We start from the raw sequence: 21,708 nt of genomic DNA on the forward strand, positions 1-21,708 counted from the left end.
CTCCACTTAAACCAGGAGACCTACTCAAAATTCAGAATAATTCAGAGACCAGTTCCATGGAATTGTCTTAAGTGGGACAATCTTCTTTCCAGTAAACTGAAAATGCAGAGGTATTTTGAGGTGTGCCTGGTGTCTTTACTGTTTGAAGGTTTCTTTTCTATGGGAGGTTTTTCTATTTCCAGATTTCTCATACTTCAGCAGGGCTGGTCAGCTACAGAGTGCATTGATTGTTGTTCCCAAAGGGACTTACAGGGGGTATTACAAATGGACGTCTGGATGTAAACTGTATGTAAATGTAAAGTGGAGCAGGAGACCTGATCAGAAAACTGATAATTTCTTCTTTGTTTTGCCTTAAAGTCAGTCCAAATGGCTGTTTACTCTGACACAGGCAGACAGATCTGTCAGGCAGCTGGAAATGCTGACATCTTTTTGGGAGATTATCTGACACTTCAGTTCCACTGTCTCACTTCTGCAAACAGATGCTGATGGGATTTCCCCCCCTCTTCTGACATAAATATTTGGATCCTTGGTATCTCATACAAGTACCAAGGCACTGTGATGTAACAAGCTAAAAAGAGTTATTAGAGAGAGTCAGACTGAACAACAGGAGAGCATTAGGATATGATTGTCTATGGACTGTGAGTGTTCCTGTGCAAATATATACACCAGAAATAGCCAACATATGGCTGTGGTGACAGTTCCAGGTGTTACATGACCAGCAATGAATTCCAGTGGTGGCACAGGGACTGGGAGGGAGCTGGAGGAAGGTTGGTCAGAGAGGTGTAAGAAGCTGGTCATTGTGTGGCCTTGGGATCCAGCTTATGTACACAGAATGCATCCCAGGCTTTGCTTTGCTTGCTCTTTATCTGTGGATTTTTGGACGGTGCCTTTATGCAAAGCATCCAATATTTGGTGCATAATCAATATCTGACATTTAAAATTCCATCCTTCTTTCCTCTTGAGTGCTGGAAATATGTATTTTAATTATGAACATAGTTTTTCTTCAATGCTCACAAAATTGTCAGTGCAAGTTAACTGCACCTGTCTATCATACACAGAAACAGTTCAGGAACTTTAAATATGTGACAGGCAATGTCCCTTCAAAAATATAGTGTCAGAATAAAAGAGACTAGATATTAGATAGGGAATCTTTTTTTTATTAAGATTATGTTTATGAGAAAAATTTAGGAAGTAGAAGTTTTTTTCAGAAATATGGAATTTTCATTGCTCCTAGTGTTACTGAGTGTGCTGTTACTCCTTGCAGCAGCAGGAGACAAGGAAAATCTAATTTTCATAGCCATTGAGTCCCATGTGGAAAATTGGCAGCTTGCTTAAGAGTTACCAAGAGCCTTTATTTTCCCCCTCTTGCTGAAACAGCTGTTAAGATTCCAATGGGCAGAAAAGCATTAACACTGCACTCTGTAGAAAGTATCTGCTCACCTCACCCTTCCACTGCAAATCTGACTTAGTTTCTCACTTTGTAAATTGCCTATATTTTTCTACTTTAAAGAATGAACATTCAGTTTCAACTATTTCTTGTGCTGAGCAGTATTTCTGCCTGCTCACACATAGTTTAATCTTCATATTTTAAATGTGATTTTTACAGGAATTTGCATCTTTGATTTTAAGCTTTTTCTGTAGGAAAAATTGCTGCAAGTCACCAGGAAGACATTATTCTACAACCTGTTTGAAAGTAGTTTTGGCTGGTTTGTTGTCACAATATGTTGAAAAGCCATTACCTTCTTTCATGTGCTTTTTGATGCTTGTGGTCTTCTAATCCAAACCACTAGAAATGCATCCAAGTTGTTTGGCTGCTGCATTTGCAGAAAACCATTTCATAGATCACTAAAATGCAGCCTCCTTTGGAGCACAGTGTGTCCAGTACTACAAAGCTAACTTGGCCACATGGTTTTTGGACAAGGTACTCATTTACCTTTTTATTTACTCATTTTATAGTCCAGAATGCAGCCCAGAAATCCAATTGTGTCCTGGGCTGCTTCAAAAGCAGCGTGGCAGCACATCAAGGGAGGTGATGCTGCTCCTCTACTCTGCTCCCTGTGTCCAACTCTGGGGTCCCCTCCCCAGGGGAGGCCACTGAGATGATCAGAGGGATGGAGCCCCTCTGCTGTGAGGAAAGACAGAGAGAATTGGGATTGCTCAGCCTGGAGAAGAGAAGGCTCCAGGGTAATCTACCTGTGGCCTTCCAACACCTGAAGGGAGCCTGCAGGAAAGATGGAGAGACTATTTCCAAGAGCCTGGAGTGACAGGACGGGAGAATGACTTCAAAAGAAAGAGAGCAGGTTGAGATTAGGTATCAGGAAGACATTCTCCCCTGTGAGGGTGGTGAGGCTCTGGCACAGAGAAGCTCTCTTGCCCAGAGAAGCTGTGGCTGCCCCTGGATCCCTGGAAGTGTCCAAGGCCAGGTTGGATGGGGCTTGGAGCAGCCTGGGACAGTGGAAGAAGGTGGAACGAGATAATCTTTAAGGTCACTTCCAACCCAAACCATTCTGTGATTTATCATTAACCATGATCATTCATATCATGCCTTTGACAATTCAGTTATCACTTTATAGAGCTTTGCTGAACCCCAGATACTGGTTCCAAGTGCAATCTTGTGACTCCTAGCATAAAAGCTTGTCTAAGGCACCCAGGATTCGCACATGGATTTAAAATTGTTAAATTTCATAAATCAGTCATTCATTTCTGTTTAACCTGCCCTGCTGCCTTGCTCTGTGCCATCCCTTTGGGACGTTGTAAGGACATTGGTCCTGCCCAAGGACACAGCCTGTGAGTGGATCGGCACCTTCAGGATTTGCAGACTGAAGAGAAACCGCTGAAACCTTTTGAAAGGGAGACTGACAGCCCCAGTGATGATCAGAACAGCAGTTCCTGCTTTAAACCAGGAATATCATCCTAGTTAGTATGGATAAGACTGTCTCCCCTTCTATCAAGTGAACACATTCACCTTTTCCCAGTATTTCTTACTATAACGTTTTTGTCATGGCTTTCTGCCCACCTTCCTACCTCCAGTGTTGCAGAGTTTATTTGGGGTGCAGGTTATTTGAGGTGTAGGTTGTGTGAATGGAAATGCTAGAGTGCCCCTTGGAAAGTAAGGCTTCAGCAGGAGCTCAGCCAAATTATTAGAATAACAGAAAATGTGCACAGGGAAGAATCACAGGAAACCAGAGCTTGTTAAGTTCACTGCTTACAAAGCTGTTTATGGTTCATTTTTTGCTAAGAAGTCTAATGAGAAAAGTTCCCTGTGATTCCAGGACAACTACAGTTTTTCTGCCATCCTAAATCTTCACAGGCACCAGTAAGATGTTTATTTGCAGTAGTTTGAGTTCTTTTTCTGTCTAAATATCAAGCAGCCTTGAAGAAGATTTAGTTCTAATATTTAAAGGCTGTGGGTTTTTTTGGTTTTTTTTTTCCAGAGATAGAATTATTGTAATGTTTATAACATATTCCTTAATGTGAAGATAGGATCAGAAGTGAATGTCTGCTTACAAAAGCAAAGTAACAACTTCTGTGAGATTGATTTACTGCACTTGAAACTGGTAATTAAAGAAAAAAGAAAAAAAAAGAAAAAACGAAGCAGCCCTGCAGTTTCTGTATTTTCAGATATTTCCAGGTCTTACTTTCCCACTATGGTTTTCACACAACAAACTCGGGCTTTCCCAGACCAGACAGATGTGGAATGCATCTGCTGGATTCCAAGGTCATGGAATTATCCCATATGAGATTCCTGGCACAGAGGTGAAAAACTTTAAGCACCATGAAACAATTGTTGCCATAAAGAATTATATTTTGGCAAGCGTAAATCATAACAGATGTACGGTTTCTAACAAATAAATTTGCAGTTGTGTTGTGCACTGCCACACTGCGCACCCAGCAGTGGGGAGGATTTATTCATCTGACTTCAGATAACGCAAATATTTTTAGCCAGTATTTTAAAGTGGCGGATGCAAAGGCATGTGAGCTTTGTGGAGTTAAAAGTCCCTTTAAATGAGATGCCAGTTGAACAGGGCCAGGTTTTGTTCCCATCTTGTGCTTTGCCACTGACTCCAGCTCAAACAGTAGTTCAAACCAGTGGAGTAGTGCTGTGAAACTGGGAAGAAAAGAGTTTTTTGCTGTTGTCTAGGTTACTGAGAAAGGTAGCGACAACAGTATTAAAAATAGCGGTTACGATCATGTACCGCTCTCTTAAGTTCAGCTTCCAGCTTGGCTGGGTGGCACAGTACCTCGAAGTCTGTAAGGCAGCTGCCAAAAATGCAGGGACCTGCAGCCTGCTGGGATTTCCAGCTGCCACCCCTCCCCTGTCAGATCCCTGGCATCGCCTGTCACGAGCGAGCGCCGTGTCCTGGGACTCACCCACTGTGCTCAGGGACTCTTTGAACCTCAGCTGCACACTCTGAGCTTGCTGAGCTGCTGCCATATGGCCCTAATGCTCATAAAGTTTGACATGGTTTAAGAAAAATGTGTGCACAGACACAAACGTGCACAGGTGGAGGAGGAGAGAGCAGCAAAAGGTTTCTGACAGGGCCACGCTGAACCCAAAGAGCACAGCTTGTGGCTGCCCTTTAAATGTGCAGCCTGTCATCTGCTCCCAGGACAGGTTGGTTTATGTGCAGCAGAAAGCATAGAAATAAATCTGCATAAGAAGTAAAACATTTCCAATTAATAGCTGGTCGAGCTGCCCAGCAATCACATGCAGCAGCCTAAAAATAAAAGACCTAAAAATAGAAGATAATTCACAGGAGACAATTCAAGGAGAAATGGACCCATGGTATCAAGGAGTTTGGCATTAGATTTTCGTTTTCAGCTTTAAAAACCAGTATATTTAATTGCAGATTTGTGGTAAGTTATAGAGAGCACTCCTCTGCAACTCCTTTGTGAAAAGCACTTATAAAAATCTGGGGGTTTGTATTCTTCTTTATTATCCTGCTGGTTAGAGAGGAGGCATAGTCAGGGCATCTGTTTTGCAGTCTCACCTTTTCAGTCTGTGGGAAGAACATTGCCCTCCCTGTTTCCCCATCAGAAGGAACAGTCCTAATGACACTTCTTAAAGGTAAGGAAAAGCTTAATGGGAAAAGGCATAAATTATCAGTCACTACTGAAACCAATGGGAATAGCAAAATTGACAAATAAGAGAAAAACCCCCTCTAATAGTGCAGAAGGCCTTTCAGAATTAATGCATTGAGCTGCCTTATTTAAAGAAATTAGTGAAATTAATTGCTAAATGATCATTTTTCCAGCACTATCCTTGGCTGATCATGTTGGAAACAGCCCAGTAATCCTCAGCAGGGGCAGTTCCTTCCATGCTGCTGTTGACATTTCAAGTCAGGGCCACAAACTGGCTCCGGTCTGGGCAGGATCCGCTGTGAGTTCTTGAGGAGAGTGTACTTGAGATAGTGTCCTGTAGGTGAAATCAGTGTTTCCAGCCCTGCTGACACTCTTGGCGTGCTCTGGAGTGTCTCTGCACAGATGCAGTTCAAAGCCTGTAGGTGGAACTGTGTTTGTAAACTCTTCCTGCCATGGTAACCTGCTCCTGCCTCGGAAAGGCACCTGGTCCTACACAGAATTGGGTCTTTCTGTAGGAAAACTCGAGTCTTAAATTACACAACGAGCATCTCAAGATTTATGATTTAAAAGCTCCTTAAGAAGGAAAAGAAAAAAAAGAAAAATAATAGCCCAATTGTTTCCTGCCCTAAATCCTTGCTCTTTGACATTCTAACCTAAGAGAGACCCCTTTGGCACCTACCCCTGCGACAGGCAGGAGAACTACAAAGTAAACTCCTTCCGTAGGGATAATGAAGTCACTGCCTTAGGCACACTCTGCTATCACACCTGATAATCTCTTTAAAACACAGTGCGATTAATTATTAATTAGGAAGATGAATGTTGTCTAGAAAAGGAGCTTCAAAGGCTACAAATCTGAACTGCTCAGTGTTACCAGGATTTTGTTGATACTGAAAATGTTTGTCAAAGGCAGTCTGCAGCGACTCCTAATGTACCCAATAAACAAAATATCCTGAATAAACAGAGCCAGCAGGCACCAGGGCTCTGTACTCTGCTTATTTTTAACTGCACAGACATTGTTTCCCACAGAGCTCTTACAGGAAGGGGATGTTCGATTTTCTTGAGATCACCCAGTTGTGCTGGAGCAGCAGCATTCCCATTGGCCCAGCTACAGAGTTCCTCTGTGCTCAGGAACCATTTTTAATGGTCAGCTAGCATCAAAGATGGAAAGCTGGGTGTGTGACTGGATCCCATCCTAAGCAGGGATGGAGGTGAAGTATTTTGCTGAGTCAAAGAGACTAAAATGTCAGCTAAGTCCAGCTCCTGTTAAACTCAATTTCATTTCCATGGGTTAACGTTTCATAGGAAGCAAATGGCTGCTCCCTTTCTTCTTCCCACCAGCCATGGAGGACCTGTCAGTGACTGCAGCTTTTGGCCTTTCCTTCCAACTTTCTCCAGTCCCACCAATAACCACTGCAGTGCGGCCACTTCTGGTGAATTCTGCAAAATCTGAAACCTCAGAAGTGATGTATGAGGAAGTATTTTCTTAACAACTCTGTGAAACTTCAGATTAGCCACTATTTCTAGTCTGTTTTAGAGCTTTGCAGACTTTTTTCCTCATTTGTGGCAGAAACCACAGGACAACTGCATGTAAATTCTGTGAGTTTCTATGAACCCGGAGAATGGACAATAATATATAATAGTTTGAAAATCTACAATTAAAAAAATACTGTCAAACCCAGTAATGACTCAATCTTGAGTCCATAACCAGAATTAAGTCCTCTTGCTTCATCCTTCTGCAAAACCATTAATATCAGATAGCTTTTATATTAGGAAAATGAGTAATTTTGAAAAAGGGGTCTGATTGAAAGGAAAACATTGTAAAAACAATGTGCACATCCAGTGGTTTGTGATGGTAAAAAGTTTTCACCTGGATTTGGCCCCTCCATGTCGTATGAGATAAAAGATTTTATAATTAAATATTGTTAAAGGTTGTATGTCTATAATACATGTAACCTTTTAACCAGCTCATTCCTTCTTACCTACATGAACATCTCCTGAAGGTCACGGGGTTTTTGTCCTCACCACACCTTCTGATGAGGTGTGTGAAGCAACCTTCATGTTGCATGGTGTGGTCTGAAGCACAGGGCACAAGAATTGGGATAGTGCTTCATTCCTGAATCAACAGTTGATGGGAATTAGACACCTTAAAGGTCAGGGCCTTCATGATTTTGCTTATGAAAGGTCTAAGGCAGAGAAACAGTGGGAGCCTGTGGCCAACACCCAATCATGAAAGGATCATCCTTATTCCTTTAGGTTAAATGTTACCACCCAAAACTGATGGGTGTTATTTTTACTGCAGGTTATGTGGAAGTCACTTCCACTATGTATTGGCAGAAATGTGTTGATTTCTTTCCTGTTTTTGTAGAAAGGTCTTTTTCATAAATCAAAGGTTGGCAAATAATAAAAATCCAAGATTATTTACTGGCTAAAGGAATATTTGCAGTGTCTTTGGCTACATAGTTCAAAGGATTTGTCTTCTTTTGGAAAGTAGCCCTAGAACTGCTGATCCTTAGCTCTAACATAAAAGCTGTCCCAGGAATGATGCTATCAGCAGTCCCTGGGGGCTGAAATGGCAGCTGAGGAGTGATGTGCTGGTGGTCTTCCAGGACACCAGGAATGAGGACATTGCTTATGTCAGCACCATGATGTGCACAGAGGACCTGCTGTGTTACTTTGTCTTTGGGATATTGATAAACCTAGGTCTTGAAGCACATTTCCCAGGAGTGCAACCACAATGTTCCCAAAGGCTTAAAAGTAGTTTTCCCAGCCTCTTTTTGCACATGCTATACCCAGCATAAAAAAAAAAAAAAAAGTATGAATGTTTCCCTGGTTCACTTTTGACATGACAACTTGTGTAGGAGTCTCCAGTCTCATTCAGCTGTAATTCAAAACATCTGATTTGTAAACCCATAAAATTGAAGTTTATGCTGGAATGACAGACACACCCTGGCCCTGTACCACTATGGGATATGTGGAAATCAGGGAAATCAGAGAAATCAGGGAAATCATTTGGTGTGCAGAAAAGTAAACTTCAAAGTTAGTAATTGGCAGTTTCATTCTTAATATATGCATGCCCCATTTGAATTTGCTTAAAAATCAGAGTGCAAGATTTTCTCTGTGTTCAAAGCAGCCTGTGACTTCTTCCTGAGCTAATACCAACTTTAGGGCATGGTTGGTGCTCTTTAGTCCTGTCCAGTAGTGTCTTCCTACCAGGGCAGCTTGAAAAATCATTGGAGGTTCACAGGGAATGAAAAGCCTCTCCATGGGAGTAAGGAGAAGAGCACAGGCTGTTTACCCCTCAAGGTTTTCAGGATTCCCATAAGATTTTGCATTGGTGCCTGAGCTCACAAGCCCTGATTCAAAGCACTTAGTCAAGGTGAACAAGAACTTTATGGCCCCAGGCATGTTAAATCTGAAATTAAAGGCATCTGCTGTGTCAGGAGCTGGGGGCTCTGTCTTGAGGAGAGCAGTGTAAACAAGACCTGAAATATGATGGTGCTCAACCTAGAGGAAGAGAAATGGAGAACTTCCCAATCCTTGCTGGAGTTCATCCCTTTCTCTGGATCATGTTAAAGCTGTCCCTTAGTGGAATAGATTTGTCCCTCCTCTGCAAAGATATTATTGAGTTGATTGCAGATTTGCTGCAAGAATGTAGCCCTTAGGGCTCCTTTATTAGTTGTGCAGTGTGGATTTTCTGGAGCATGCAAGACCCTTCTCAGTGTGCTCCAGGATGAGGCAGTTTTCAGTTTGTGAGGCTTTTTCTTCTGAATTTCAGAATTTGGTCCTTTGAACACACGAGATTCACTAACTGAAAGGGCTCAAAGAGAGCTTTCCATGGGGAATTTTCTTGATCTCTGTGATAAACTCTCTTCTCTCTTTCTTCCAGTTTTCTCCAAGTTTTATTTCTTGCTCAGAACTGCTGCCCTTGCTGGCCACAGCTGCTCTCCCAGCTCTGGTCACAGCATTAATTATGAGACTGTAATGACAATGTCTGCCTCAGCCTTTTGCTTGGTCTGGTTACTTCAGCATCTACAGAATGTTTTCACAAAGAAGCAGATGGTGGTAGGAGTAATTGGGCCATAAAACAGCATTAACAGCTAAAAACGATTTTCACCAGAAAGGATTCTGCAGGCAGGGTGAGGGAGGTTCAGCACTGTTTTCGTGTTTTCTCTCCCATGCATTCACCCCTGCCCTGGCTGTAGGTGGTAGCTCTCTGCTTACAGGAGATGAGCCCTGTCAGGTCAGTCACAAATATGAACAGTTGATGAATAACCCATTATAAAGTCACTTTTATGTTGACTCAGTGGACGTTTCCTGGCTTCAGAGAGAGTCAAGATAATGGCTAGCTTTGTAGAAAGAAAGAATCTCTAAAATGCAACATTTTTTTCCCTTTGTGACTTTTATTGCTTTGTACACTGACATGTCTGAGGGAGGAAAACAGGGCCTTGTTGCCAATAATCCACAGTGCTTGGCACAGAAGGTCTTTAAAATCTGGCACCGGGATGAATATTAATTCAGTTGTTTTCCCACAGAAGCTACTGATTAGTCAAGGCCAAGTATCCCTGAGATGATTCATTAAAACCAACATCTGAGCCCACCTTTGCTGAGTAGTTCTGCTCCTTGTTACCCCTGCAACAGGTGACTGAATGTGCAATGGAAGGGGCAAGCAAACTCCCAGAACAGAGTAAAGGTAAAAATGCCTTTGGAGGAGCCCCAAAGGCTGTGGTGCAATGGCTTCCCAGCTTTCTGGGCATGGAGCCAGGACAGCTAGCCAAGGAGGATCACACCCCAGGCAAGGGGTTCCTCCCATGGCTCAGAGCTGGTATCCTTATTCCTCTCTCACCATCCCCTTGCTCCCAGGCTTCCCAGTCCCATTTGGCAACTGGTGGTTTGAAGAAGTGTGGCACTTCTGCGGCACTGGGGCTGTGGTGTCCCTCTGTCTGACGATGGGGGATGATGATGATGGCAATGATGATGAAGTCATGAGTCCCCCAAGATGTGGATATGCCTCTACTGGACACCTGTGTGGTCTAGCCTGATGGTAGCTCTGTCACTGTGGCTCAAGGGCAACAATTTGAAGTCAATATATACTATAAATCTGAAAGTTTTGCTCCTGTAAAGTCCTTCAACAGCAAAGGCTTAACAAAACAAGAAATCCCATTTTCTTCTTCTTTGTGCAAGACCCACTTTATTTCACCTGAGTGTTGCAGGTGTCTCCATGCTTACAGAAAATTGCAGTTGGTATAATTTCTTTTGTCTTTTCACTGTGTTTACTGGTCTCTCTTTGTCTGAATCTTGACTTCTTCCATTTAATAACAGCATTTCTTTTACTTCAAGAGGAATACGTAGGTGCAGCACAGGTTTAATGCAGGCTGTATCAAAGAAACACTGAAGGGAAAGATTGTCTGAGGTACTGCAACAGGAGGATGAACAAAACGACTGAAAAGGTCTTCCCGTGTCAGACATCTATGATTTTAAATACTGAACGATCAAGACAAAGGCATTTCCTGGTGATTAATGATGGGCTGGGTGTAGTCATGTCTGGGCCTTAACCCTGGCCTCCTGTATATCCCTAGGAAATGCCCTGTGGCTTAGTTCTTTCTGCTGTTTTAAGCTACACTTGGCTTATGATTGATTGTCTTCTTTAAAAGTACCTTAATGTTTGTGGCTATTTTGGTGACTGCTCTAGACAGCTTTGTTCCTCTCTCCCAGGTCTGGGTGTTACTCCTAAACCCATAGTCCTAAACTAATATAAACATGTCTGAATAGCAAAGAGCTGGGAGTTTAGGCATATGTAGGGCAGTTTGATGCAGGTGTGATATAAAACACACAGCAACCTGCAGGTTGTTTGATATCAGTCATGGCTGTAGACATGATGTCCAGGACCTCTGCCAGCTGGGCAGTGACAGGTGCTTTCCATCTCTGCTAAAATGTGATGTGCTGTTGAGAATGATGGCCAATAAAATGGATGTTATATTGCCAATGTAGTGATGATCACTGACAGTGTAAAGGTGCTTCTGGCAGCACTGCTCTCTAAAGGAGACTGAGTGGGTATCAGAGTGCAGAGCTTGTTACTCTAACATTGCCTTTACAGCTTGCATTATTAATCCTAACCCCATTCCCAACATGCTGGCTTCCTAAAAATCCCATGAAACCAGTGCAACTCCAAATGTACTGACTCACAACCAAATTAAAAAAGCTGTGTGTGTAAAATGTTTCATATCTGTTCTCAAAAGCTCTCAGCAGCTCATTACCCTGAGCATTGCCTTGTGCTGTATTCATAGTGAATTCTAATGGATGCAGGAAAGAACTGACTTGCTTGAGATAAACAAGGCAAACAGCCACCACTTTTCCAGTCAGTGAAGACCTGGGGCTGCTCTGGCAGCCTGTTCCCATCATCAAAACTGGCTCATCAGGAGGGAGAATTTCCCACACTGGGCCAAATTTTCTTGAGGTTCCACATTAGACAACTGAATTGATTTCTATGACCCTTTTTTGAAGCATTGGCTGACAGTTCTCCCAGATTCACCAGGCAATCACTATTTCATAGAATCATAGAACAGTTAGGCTGTTCCATGATAATATCAACTTAAATATCAACTACTTCCAACTTTCAGGAATTTCCAGATAATTTGTAGTATTTTGGGCTGTTAGCTCTCCTTAAATTAAATTAATGATTTGGAGATGCTCTAGGAAGCAGATATGATTAAACAAGATGCAACTTAATATGGTTGTAGATGTCATAGTGTAAGAACATGGCCCAGACAGTCTTGTAGACAGGTGAATGGTGGATTTTATTAGATATACCTGGGTAAATAGGCAACCTGAAGACAGCCACATGCCCAAGAGCTCTCCTTCCTTTTTCTAGCTCTGCTTGTTGACCTAATAAAATACATTACTTCCACAAACCTTGTCTTGTCTGCAATTAAATGAAATTTTCCCAGAATCATACTGTGTGACAGATCTTTTAATTCATTTCAGACCTGCTGCAGCTCTATCCAGTCCCTCTGCTTCGCCATGGGAGCAGCAGCATTTTGTGCCACTGCACAGCCCCTTCCTTCTCCTTTTGTAGTAACTGTGCAAAGATTTAACAGCAACACATTAATGAGCGTTTGTGTGGCTGTGGAGTGAGGGGAAACTTATCTTTTGAACGTGTGAATTATGGAGTGTGCAGGTTAACAAAGTGAGAAAGAGCATAGGTATGATTAGAGCTGCTATTGATGCAGTTAATGGCAATCACAGATGAATCAGCCTAACCTTTCCATCTTTAATTCCATACACTGCACTGCCCTTTGTGCTGGGTGGTGAAGAGGAAAATAAAGTAGACTAGATAAACTTTCTAAGCTCAAAACTTGGATAAAAATGTCACATTTCGAGGCCATGGGGAAAAAACGTTGCCTGTGCTTTTTAAGAAGAAGCAGTAAGTAAAAAAAGTATGAAGTAAAACTGGAAATATAAAGTAGTAACTTCCTGATTATGAAAATTGACGTTATTTTCTTATAATTTTAATAATGTCTTCTTTTAACAATTATCCTTTATCCCAGATGAAGCCTCACTATATCTTTTATTGATGGCTATATCTTTAAAATGGATGGTTAGACCAACAAAACCAAACAATCAGTATGACTGACTTCTAAACCAGAAAGTTTCTAAAACAGGGCAGGGTTTCTCATCCCACCCCCTGCCCCAGTGAAGCCCATCCTGCACATCCTCTCCCACCCAGGGGTAACAAAGGCTACCACATTTTACCTTGTGCTGCCTGGGAGTGATCCCATCTGATCACTGAGCTGGGATAGGGGAAAAAAATACAGGATTTCAGTTTTTAGCACCATGAATCATACTTGCCTTTTGTAGCCAGGCTCTTTAGGCCAACTGCTGGCTATAGGATTCATGCTTAAATATGAAAACAGGGTTCCTGAAGCAATTAGTGCTTGTAAGTACCTGCAGGATAATCTGGGAATCCCAGTGTTGATCCAGATGGGCCACACTCTTAGAATGTCTCTCTCGTCTATCTGTAGGGTATGAGAGTTTAAAAGTGAAACATCTATCAAAATCTCATTACTTTGGAGAGGATGGAAGCTCATGGATTATAAACCTTAATTTATTTTTTATATCTTAAATCATGGTGCCATATCTAAGGCATAAATATCTGCAAAACAAACTGCTGAAGCATTTTGAAGGAGTTGAATAAACACTCCCAGCACTGCTCTGGAGCAGTGCCAGAGGGAGCAGGCAGGTGCGTGGGGTGAGGATGGCAGAGAGGTGCTGATGGCACAGTGCTTTGGGAACTCCTACTTTTGTTGTTTTTGCAATAGGATGCTTGTATTTACTCAGAGGAGAGGAGAGAAGGTTAATGCTATCACTTTCTGGGAATACAGGCACTCCCCAGCGACTGAAAGAGAATATTCCTGGAGCCCCCAAAGACCGTAATTTCACTCCCAAGTGTCTGCTAGCAGAAAGACATGCCTGTCTGCCTTCAGTTTAATATCATCACAAAGGGCTGATTTATTAAATGGTGTCAACCTTCTCGACAGTCTTCAAGCTCATGCTCTGTAGGGTTTGCTTGGTGGTGTGGGAGGCTGAAATGGGTATCAGTGTACAAGGCAGTATTTTAAGTTGAGCAGCACTAAGCAGCCTGATCCTGAAAATCTAGGATCATGCAGCTTGTTTCAGAGATTCATCTTGCCAAGTTTTGTGTGTCATTTAAGGAGAAGTCTTTCCCATAGAGACAAAATGCATTTGGGAGTGAGAGTGATGAGCCCCTGAACCCTTGTTAGGTAATGCCCTTTCCTCCTGGGACAGGGCACAGAGGATTTGTGCAGCCCTATCATTTGTAGGAGGTGGGGAATCCTAAAGAACAAGAAGGACAAAAAAATCAAAAACTCTTATCAGAAGGATGTGACAAGTAAAATAAAATTTAAAACAGCCACAAAATTTGGGATGAGAGCAAGGGTAGAGGTCAAAACTGAATTCATGAAAACTTTATCAGATACATGGGTAATGAAGGACTGCTTCTGTAGTATTTTAATATATATTATTTTATTCTGTAATATTTTATTTTGCTCTTTATTATTTTATTTCTGTATTACTTTTGCCCCATTTACACTGTTTGCCTACAGTTGGACTCCTCCTCTACTACAGTCAGAACAGTGCTGATTGCAGAGATAAGAACACACAGAGTGAAGGTGATACAGACAGGCAATTATAAAAACATCTTCTTTGTTTCCCGGGGTGGACAGCCTTCCCGTGAAGGTCACTCTGACAATGTTGCAGGATGTCTTGTGGAGCTGGTGGCTGGTGCAACGAGGGGCCAAGCAGTGTAATCAGAGCTGACATCTGGGTGCTTGCTGTCAGGGCTTCAGGAAGCTTGTTTTGCTCTGAGACAGACCTGCTCTCACTGGGCAACGGGAAAAGCCTATGTGACTGTTAAAACAAGAGTGGAAAAAATATGGATCTGGAATATGCATTGCTTTATCCTGCCAAGCCAAGTGTTTATTGTGGAGGCCAGACACATCTGTCCTTCTCCAGCAGATATGGTGTTTCTTGGATTAAAAAGGCTGACTGTAGTGGAACAGTGGAAGAAATTGCTTCAGAAGGCTGACTTATTGGAGTCCTATATCACATGGACCCTGTCAGAAAAAATATTAGCCACAATAAAAGCTGACACTGAGGGAGATGAAAGCAATATTGCTTGATATTGTGATTACCTTTATAGCAATGTGCTGAAGGTGAGCAGTGGGGAATTGAGTCCTTTCTTCATATGACCTGGGTGGTCACTGTGATTACTTCAAGGACCTTTTTTTTTTTTGTTTTGTTTTGTTTTATGTAATAAAACAGCTGTAATAGAAGATTTTTTTTAAAAATTAGTTTCGGGAAAGGAACTGGAGACATGGATTGCAGGCAGCTATTTGGGTCAAGGGGTTCAGTTTTTGCCAGGCTCCAGATGGAGATGAAAAGAGGACAGGGGCTGGAAGTGACTCTGAAGCTGAATCCATCTACACTGTACAGGCAATAAGAACAGCATCAATTAACTGAGCTGCACCTGATCCAAAGTTTGGCAAGAGAGGGATCGATGCAGGCATTATTCCCTGTGTGGGGTATTTCTGAGAATGCTGCTTGTGAATGTGGGTCTGTTCTGAAAGCTGCAGCAAGTGTGAATAACAACACTCATCACACTATCTCTGCATTATCATGCCCTTGCAGATTTACTGGAAGATCTTGGAAAACCACAGTGTTGGTGGAACAATTTAGTTATATCAAGGAAAAGGGTTTTTTTCTGGAAACTTGACAGAAGAAATAAAATTTACCTACTGGAGGTGCACAAGTTTGTTTTGTTGGAAGGAGTCTGCAGGATATTCGCATCCAGTGAATGTTCACTGAATACTCTGCACTGGAGGGATGTTTATCTTTTTCAGTAAAAATCAAAATATGTTAACATTTGGCCTTTCCCTATGTTTTTGGTTTGGACTCAGGAGATATTCTCATATGTTACTGTAAGGTTTTCCAGAAAGCCAGACACCATCTCTGTTCCTCTACAAAAGCTTTATGCCACAATAATTTAAGATTTCCTCCAGGTCAGAATATTTCTGCATGTAAAACTCTTTGAAGGTTTAAATAGATTGTAACTGAGTTTTGACATGTATTAGCAAGTGTCAGGTACAGCAGTTATTAAGGGTTGTGGAGACAAGGCACATTCCATCTCTCCAGAGACTGACTTGCAGGTGTCCAGATCACTGTAGGCCAAGAGCGGGCAAAGTCCCTAAAAAAAAAAAATCACCCTTTGTTACAACAAGCATTAAAAAACTCTTTTTACCAAGGAATAAGCTCTAGTTGCATCTTAAAAAAATCATGTTCCAGAACTGTGACTGGGAAATTTCCTTTTTATGCCTTTTAATGTAACTCTTTTCTGTGTGTCTCTCTCTAAGTTTCTGCATCCACACAGAACATGTTTTAAAATTATATTAAAGCATGCATTTACATTAAAGCATGATGGACTTTAGTTAAATAGGAGTTCCTGGGTTCTGTCCTGTTCCTGCCCTCTTTATGAGCAGATTATGTCTGCATCCAAACAATTCATAACAGAGAAATCATTTGATGCACTTTTTTTTTTAATCCTTTAATTCCTTTCATTCACATATCAGGAAGGAGTGTGATATGCAAAAGGAAATACTCAGGCCTGGGTACTTTTTTAATCAGAGCAGGTTTGAGCAAAGCCAGCTGACTCCCTACCTTTCTCTTCCCAGGGCACAGCCTCCGTCCTGCAGCGCAGGTCAGACAACGAGGAGTACGTTGAAGTTGGAAGACTTGGTCCATCAGATTATTTTGGTAAGAAAATTCAGCTAAGTGTGGTTCAGAAAGACAGGCACGTCTGGGTCAAGTACTTATTGTCTTAATTAGTGTTCCACTCTTACATGCGAGGGGTTATGCACAGGTCAGCCGCTGCTCTCAGTGATGCTCAGAGATTTCAGGGAAGCTGAATCCATTCCTTGGTTTGCACCAGTGTAGCTGACAGGAGACAGATCAGACCAGAATCAGCAAAACAGTCTGAAAGCACTTGTTTTCAAAGGCATTTTACACACATGCATTATGCATGTGCAATGCATTTGTAGTGTCAACAGAATTATGTAAAGTGTCTATCAAGAGATACATAAAAGATGCTCTACAAGCAGAGCAAGGCATGGTGGAATATGCACCCTCTGAAAGAGAGGAGGGCGTGTGACAGTGTGCTGTCTCTGTTTCCAGGTGAGATAGCCTTGCTGCTCAACCGGCCCCGGGCAGCCACGGTGGTGGCACGGGGACCCCTCAAGTGTGTGAAGCTGGACCGGCCCCGCTTCGAACGAGTGCTCGGCCCCTGCTCCGAGATCCTCAAGAGAAACATTCAGAGATACAACAGCTTCATTTCGCTCACCGTCTAAATGATTCCTCTGGAAAGCTGCCTCCGTGTGACCTTGTGCACTTAAAATTTGCTCTGTGCAGCTCCATAGCTTTATTAAGAAAAAAAAAAAAGTGTGCATTTTATGTGTGTTTTTTTCTGTTTATGTCACCTAGTGGTTGTCAGCTCAAATCTCATGTGTCATGGAAGTGGAAGGATAACTGTTTGGATAAGACTAGCTTTGGGGAAGATAGGGGCTCTTTTGGGCTCTTGGCTTGCAGACAAAATTTTTACCTATTGTAGGTTCATATTGCTTAAAACTGTGGGTTCAACTATTTAAAATACATACGAATTTTTGTTTTCTTTATTATCTTTAAAGCTGGTCTTATTCACCTTTTGTCAAGGTTCTTTGGTCAAGTGATGTGAAAGATGTCCCTGCCCATGGCAGGGGTTTGGAAGTCGATGGCCTTTCAGGTCCTTTCCAGCCCAAACCAGTCTGTGATTCTGTGATACCTCTGCCTGTCACATCTAAAAGACTTTTCACTGGTTACAGACTGGCGGGTTCTGAAATCCCATGAATGAGTGGCAGTCTCATTGATGAGATGCAATTTAAGGGGGAAGGTTGGAGGAAGGTTTTGATCATTCCAGCAAGCCAGGGAAAAGTAAAGCTTTTTTTGAGTGGTTTTGTTTGTGGCTTAGCTATAGGGGCCTCCATGTCACAAATCCTTCTGGGTCTGCTTTGTAGGATATACTCAGGCAAACAGCCTGCTCCAGTCATTTGGGTGAAGAGGTCAAGGGACAATGTTTTGTAAAAATTTAAATGGGGCCTTTAGGACCTAAGTTATTTGTCCTCAGCTTTTTTAAAATTAGGGTTTACATTAGAGTCCTCAGAAGTCCAATGGGGGCTTCTCTGCTGAATTAAGTTGGCTTCAAAACTCAGCAGAATGTCTTCAGTCACTTCTCTGAACATTACATGAAATACTGAAGACATGGTGCCAGGTGCACTTCAGGGACAAATACAGCAGCTTGTTTTTAATAAAGTCCACTTAATTAAATTCAAATGCCTTTCTTCTAGTACATGACTAAATTTTAGATTTTTTAAAAATTTTCTGAAAGCCAAATAAGTGCTTCAAAGTGCTGCTTCTCCTTCAAAAGACAGGTATTGTGTAACAAAGAGCACCAGGATCCTGGAGCCCAGGTCCCTCCAGGGACCTCACAGCCTTGCTGGTAGTCATTGGTGCCCTGCCTACACATGGCACTCCTCCTGAATGGAGCTTTTTGCAAATCTCTCAAGGCTAGGGATCTGCACAGCCCTCAAGGATGGGGTCATTTGGATTATGATTTGCAAAGCTTTACCTTTTCAGGTAAACTTGTTGCCAGCAGCAGCGATGCTCTGCATCTCAGCCACCCTAAACACTGCCTGCCCTTCAGTTGGGCCAAAACTCCATTTCTTCTTTACAATAACATTCTTCTGAGTAAATACAAACTTACTGTACCTTTGACATGCCAAAGGTTAAGCAGTGAAATACGGTACCAATCTCCCTTTTGAAACTAGAGGTGCAGTTGAACTTGGCTAAATGGCTAAAATGAATCCTACTGACACACAATTCTTTCTTCTTTGGAATTAAATACTAATTGGACACTTTCCTGTTGACTCCCACAAAGGGCCCAATATTCCAGTAGCTGCCCACAGTGGTTCTTATAGAGCTAAAAAGCTTCTCAGCTTAACGCTCTTCTCATCACTTACAGGTGCTTAATTTATTTTAGCATAATTTCAGTGGTCCTGTTAGTGTATATTCGTTGCTGCTATTTATTATGATTATGTTATGCTTCCTGCACGTGTTATTAGATATGACCATTCACAGTTTCCAACCTTGCAATTTTTATGACCTACGTTTATATAGGCAGACCCTTATTCCATATAGACAGGTCAATGTATACACATTTGGTTATTTGCTGCACTGTTTTTGTATTTTCTCATGCAATTTTTAAAAGAAATATTTTTTAGACGTTACCAGTCATTCAAGTATGTTCTTTTACCTGTTGCATTTCTGTTGTGTTGGTAAAAGAATTGTGAGTGTTTCGCATAATATGCAGGACACATCTCTTGTCAAATACCAAGTATTAGCCTCACTGTTTAGAATTTACTTGAGCACACAGACACACTGCAGATTCTTTGCTTTAAACCTTTACAGCTCATGGAAAATACGTTTGAATTATGGTTCTGTTATAAGCAATCCCAAGAAAAATGTAACTGTCTAACACCAGGATTCCTGTGCTTTAAGTGGAACAAAATGATATTCAGTGACATTTTGAAGATAATTGTAATATTTGCAGTGGATGATGGGACAGGATTATGGTATGAATAAAATTATTCTGTGTTATAAGTAGCCATTGTGGGTTTATTGCTAATGGAAGTCTGTGTGAGTAGATGTCACGTTCCAATTAAAATCTGCATATCATCAAAACTTTGAGCTCTACTGAAAATAATCAGATGCAAAGGGACGAGAAATAGACCAAGATTCTCAGTGCTATATATAGTAATGGAAACCAAACTGGTTTTGTAGAGGATTAGCATGAATGAAAAAAAAATCATCTGTTTAAATGTAACCATATATGTCTATATAAAGAAATAGGGGTCCAAGGTGTCTCTGGGACCCTCCTGTTGTTGTCCAGGTGCCAGCTGTGAAGCCCTCAGGACTGATGCTGAGCCTGTCATATGGCCAGGGGGTACACCTGGGGAAAAACAGGCTCTTTCCTTCTCATATATCAGTGCTGCCCCTTTTCCCCCAGTATCACAGACAAAGCCCATGGTCCCAGTCACACACACAGGGATCTGTCCCAGTCGTTCCTCTCACCTTTTGGCTGCACATGGATTTTTAGAAGCACGGCTGCCCTGGGACTGAAGCACAGCCCTGTTTTTGGCAGCAGGGATGCACTATGCTGCTGGTTTGTGTTCATGCCATGGGCTGGCCAGGAACTACACTGAGGACAAACTTCTCAGAGAAGGCAGAGCTTCCAAAGGAACCACCTGTACCTCATGTATCAAGTTGCAGGCCATCGGTTGAAGAAGTGTGGCTTCTGGGTGACGAGGTGTTCCGTGTGCTGTTAGTGTCACCCCACCTACCAGAGCTCTGGGTGGCCACTTCAGTAGGTGTGTTACGGTCCAAGCTTGGCTCCAGAGCTGGAGCTGTCGCCCCAGGGCAGACAGCAGGGCCAGTGGCTCACTCCTTGCAGCTTCTCTGTGGTGGCCCCTGCACAGAAATCTTGGGCGGCTCCCGACATCCAAGGGCTGTCCAGTTTCCGTTTTTGGAGTGTGCTATTTTTCCCCCTTTTGCTATGATTCAGGAGGGAAGGACTGGTCTTTCCAGAGAATTACTCACATTACGCAGTAATCAAAAGTGACCACTCTCTCTGAGGTCCTTCCAGAAGGACATTACCAGCCCACGGTCCCCAGAAAGGACCATCTCACCACTCCTCATTGTTACTCCTTTTTTGGTTGGTTTTAATTGTATCACAGCCATTTCAGGGCTCCTGAGACAATAGAAAAGACTTTTTTTTTTTTTTTAATAGAAACTAATTGCACCTCAAGTTTTTACAAGGCCATGTGGCTGACCAGGCTTTGGTGTGTATATCACATTACTCCGGCTGGCTCAGGCATTCCCACTGCTTCATGGAACTAAAGTGGTGCTAAAGTTATTGAGTCACATGAACCCTGTGAATCCTTCCTTGATCATCAAGCAAACACAGCCTGACACCTTGTTAACTGTTCAGGTGTTGGTGGGAAACAAGAGCTGTTGGAGAGCCAAGAAACCCCAGCTGGTTACTGGCTGCTGGGCTGTTTTTCTTGCAGTCAGAGATCTTCAAAAGTGGAGTCACTACATAAAGGGTGACATTTCTTCTGTTGTGAAAGTTGCACAAGGTGTGTGCATCCCATTCAGTTTTAAGTCCTAAACGGTGCATAAATCATTTCACTGCCCTATTTATGGGAGTTTTTTTTTTTCTTTGTGCCCACATCCCTAGCAAAGAGGATATTTTCCTGTGCAGCAGCAGCACCACGATGACCTCCTCAAAGAGTAGATGACTGAGAGCCAACCAGCTTCAAGTCTCACAGTTGATATGCGAACGACCAGTTCACTATGGAGAGACCAAATTATCCCCTCTTACATTGCCAGGCATATTTTTTAAACTTGTTTCCAATGATTTGGCAACTCTGACTGGAGCTTCAAGTGCACACGACTGCTCAGAAACTCGTAAGAGCGTTTCCAGCCAGAGTCACTTCTGTAGGTCCCTCTTTCCTCTGGAGAAAGAGAGCATATTTGGATACGAGCAGATGTAGCCTTGAAAATCTGATGTTACGGGAATACGTTGGCTTGGATGCTCCTCCTCCTCCTCCTCCAGGGATTTCTCTGTGGCTCTTTGCTGCTCTGCAGAGTTGTATCTGGGATGCAGTGCTCTCACAACAAGCTGGCCTTTTCTCTCAAAACACTGCCTGGCCGAAGGAGCTGGCATGTGCAACCATCTGGTATTTTTCTGAAGGCTGAAGATGTTTTTTGTGCTTGATCAGGCTCCAATACCAGACTGATTCTTCTGATGTCTAAAAATCTGGATTGAGTTTTTAGAAAAGACGCTGCATTTTGCTTGGGCAAGGAAAGCAAAGCATTTGAGCATCTCTTTGGACTGCTCTGATTCCTATCTCAGATGTACAAGGGTAACTTTTCCCTTCTGAGTATGGCAGCCCCTCCCCAGCTGTG

The 21,708-nt window shown here is 42.4% G+C and overlaps 1 protein-coding gene across 1 annotated transcript in view; it reads left to right on the top strand.

Moving 5' to 3' along the window:
* Positions 1-19,302, top strand: part of PRKAR1B (protein kinase cAMP-dependent type I regulatory subunit beta) — a 92,252-nt gene extending 72,950 nt beyond the window's left edge. Inside the window, exons 10-11 of the mRNA XM_062503636.1 lie at positions 16,326-16,407; positions 16,825-19,302. Coding sequence (XP_062359620.1) covers positions 16,326-16,407; positions 16,825-16,997 — 255 coding nt within the window. The 3' untranslated portion in view covers positions 16,998-19,302. The remainder of the gene's footprint in view (positions 1-16,325; positions 16,408-16,824) is intronic.
* The last annotated feature ends 2,406 nt before the right edge of the window (positions 19,303-21,708 follow it).

The sequence above is a fragment of the Cinclus cinclus genome, chromosome 16 (genome assembly GCF_963662255.1).
Source record: "Cinclus cinclus chromosome 16, bCinCin1.1, whole genome shotgun sequence".
In the NCBI taxonomy this organism is placed as follows: domain Eukaryota; kingdom Metazoa; phylum Chordata; class Aves; order Passeriformes; family Cinclidae; genus Cinclus; species Cinclus cinclus.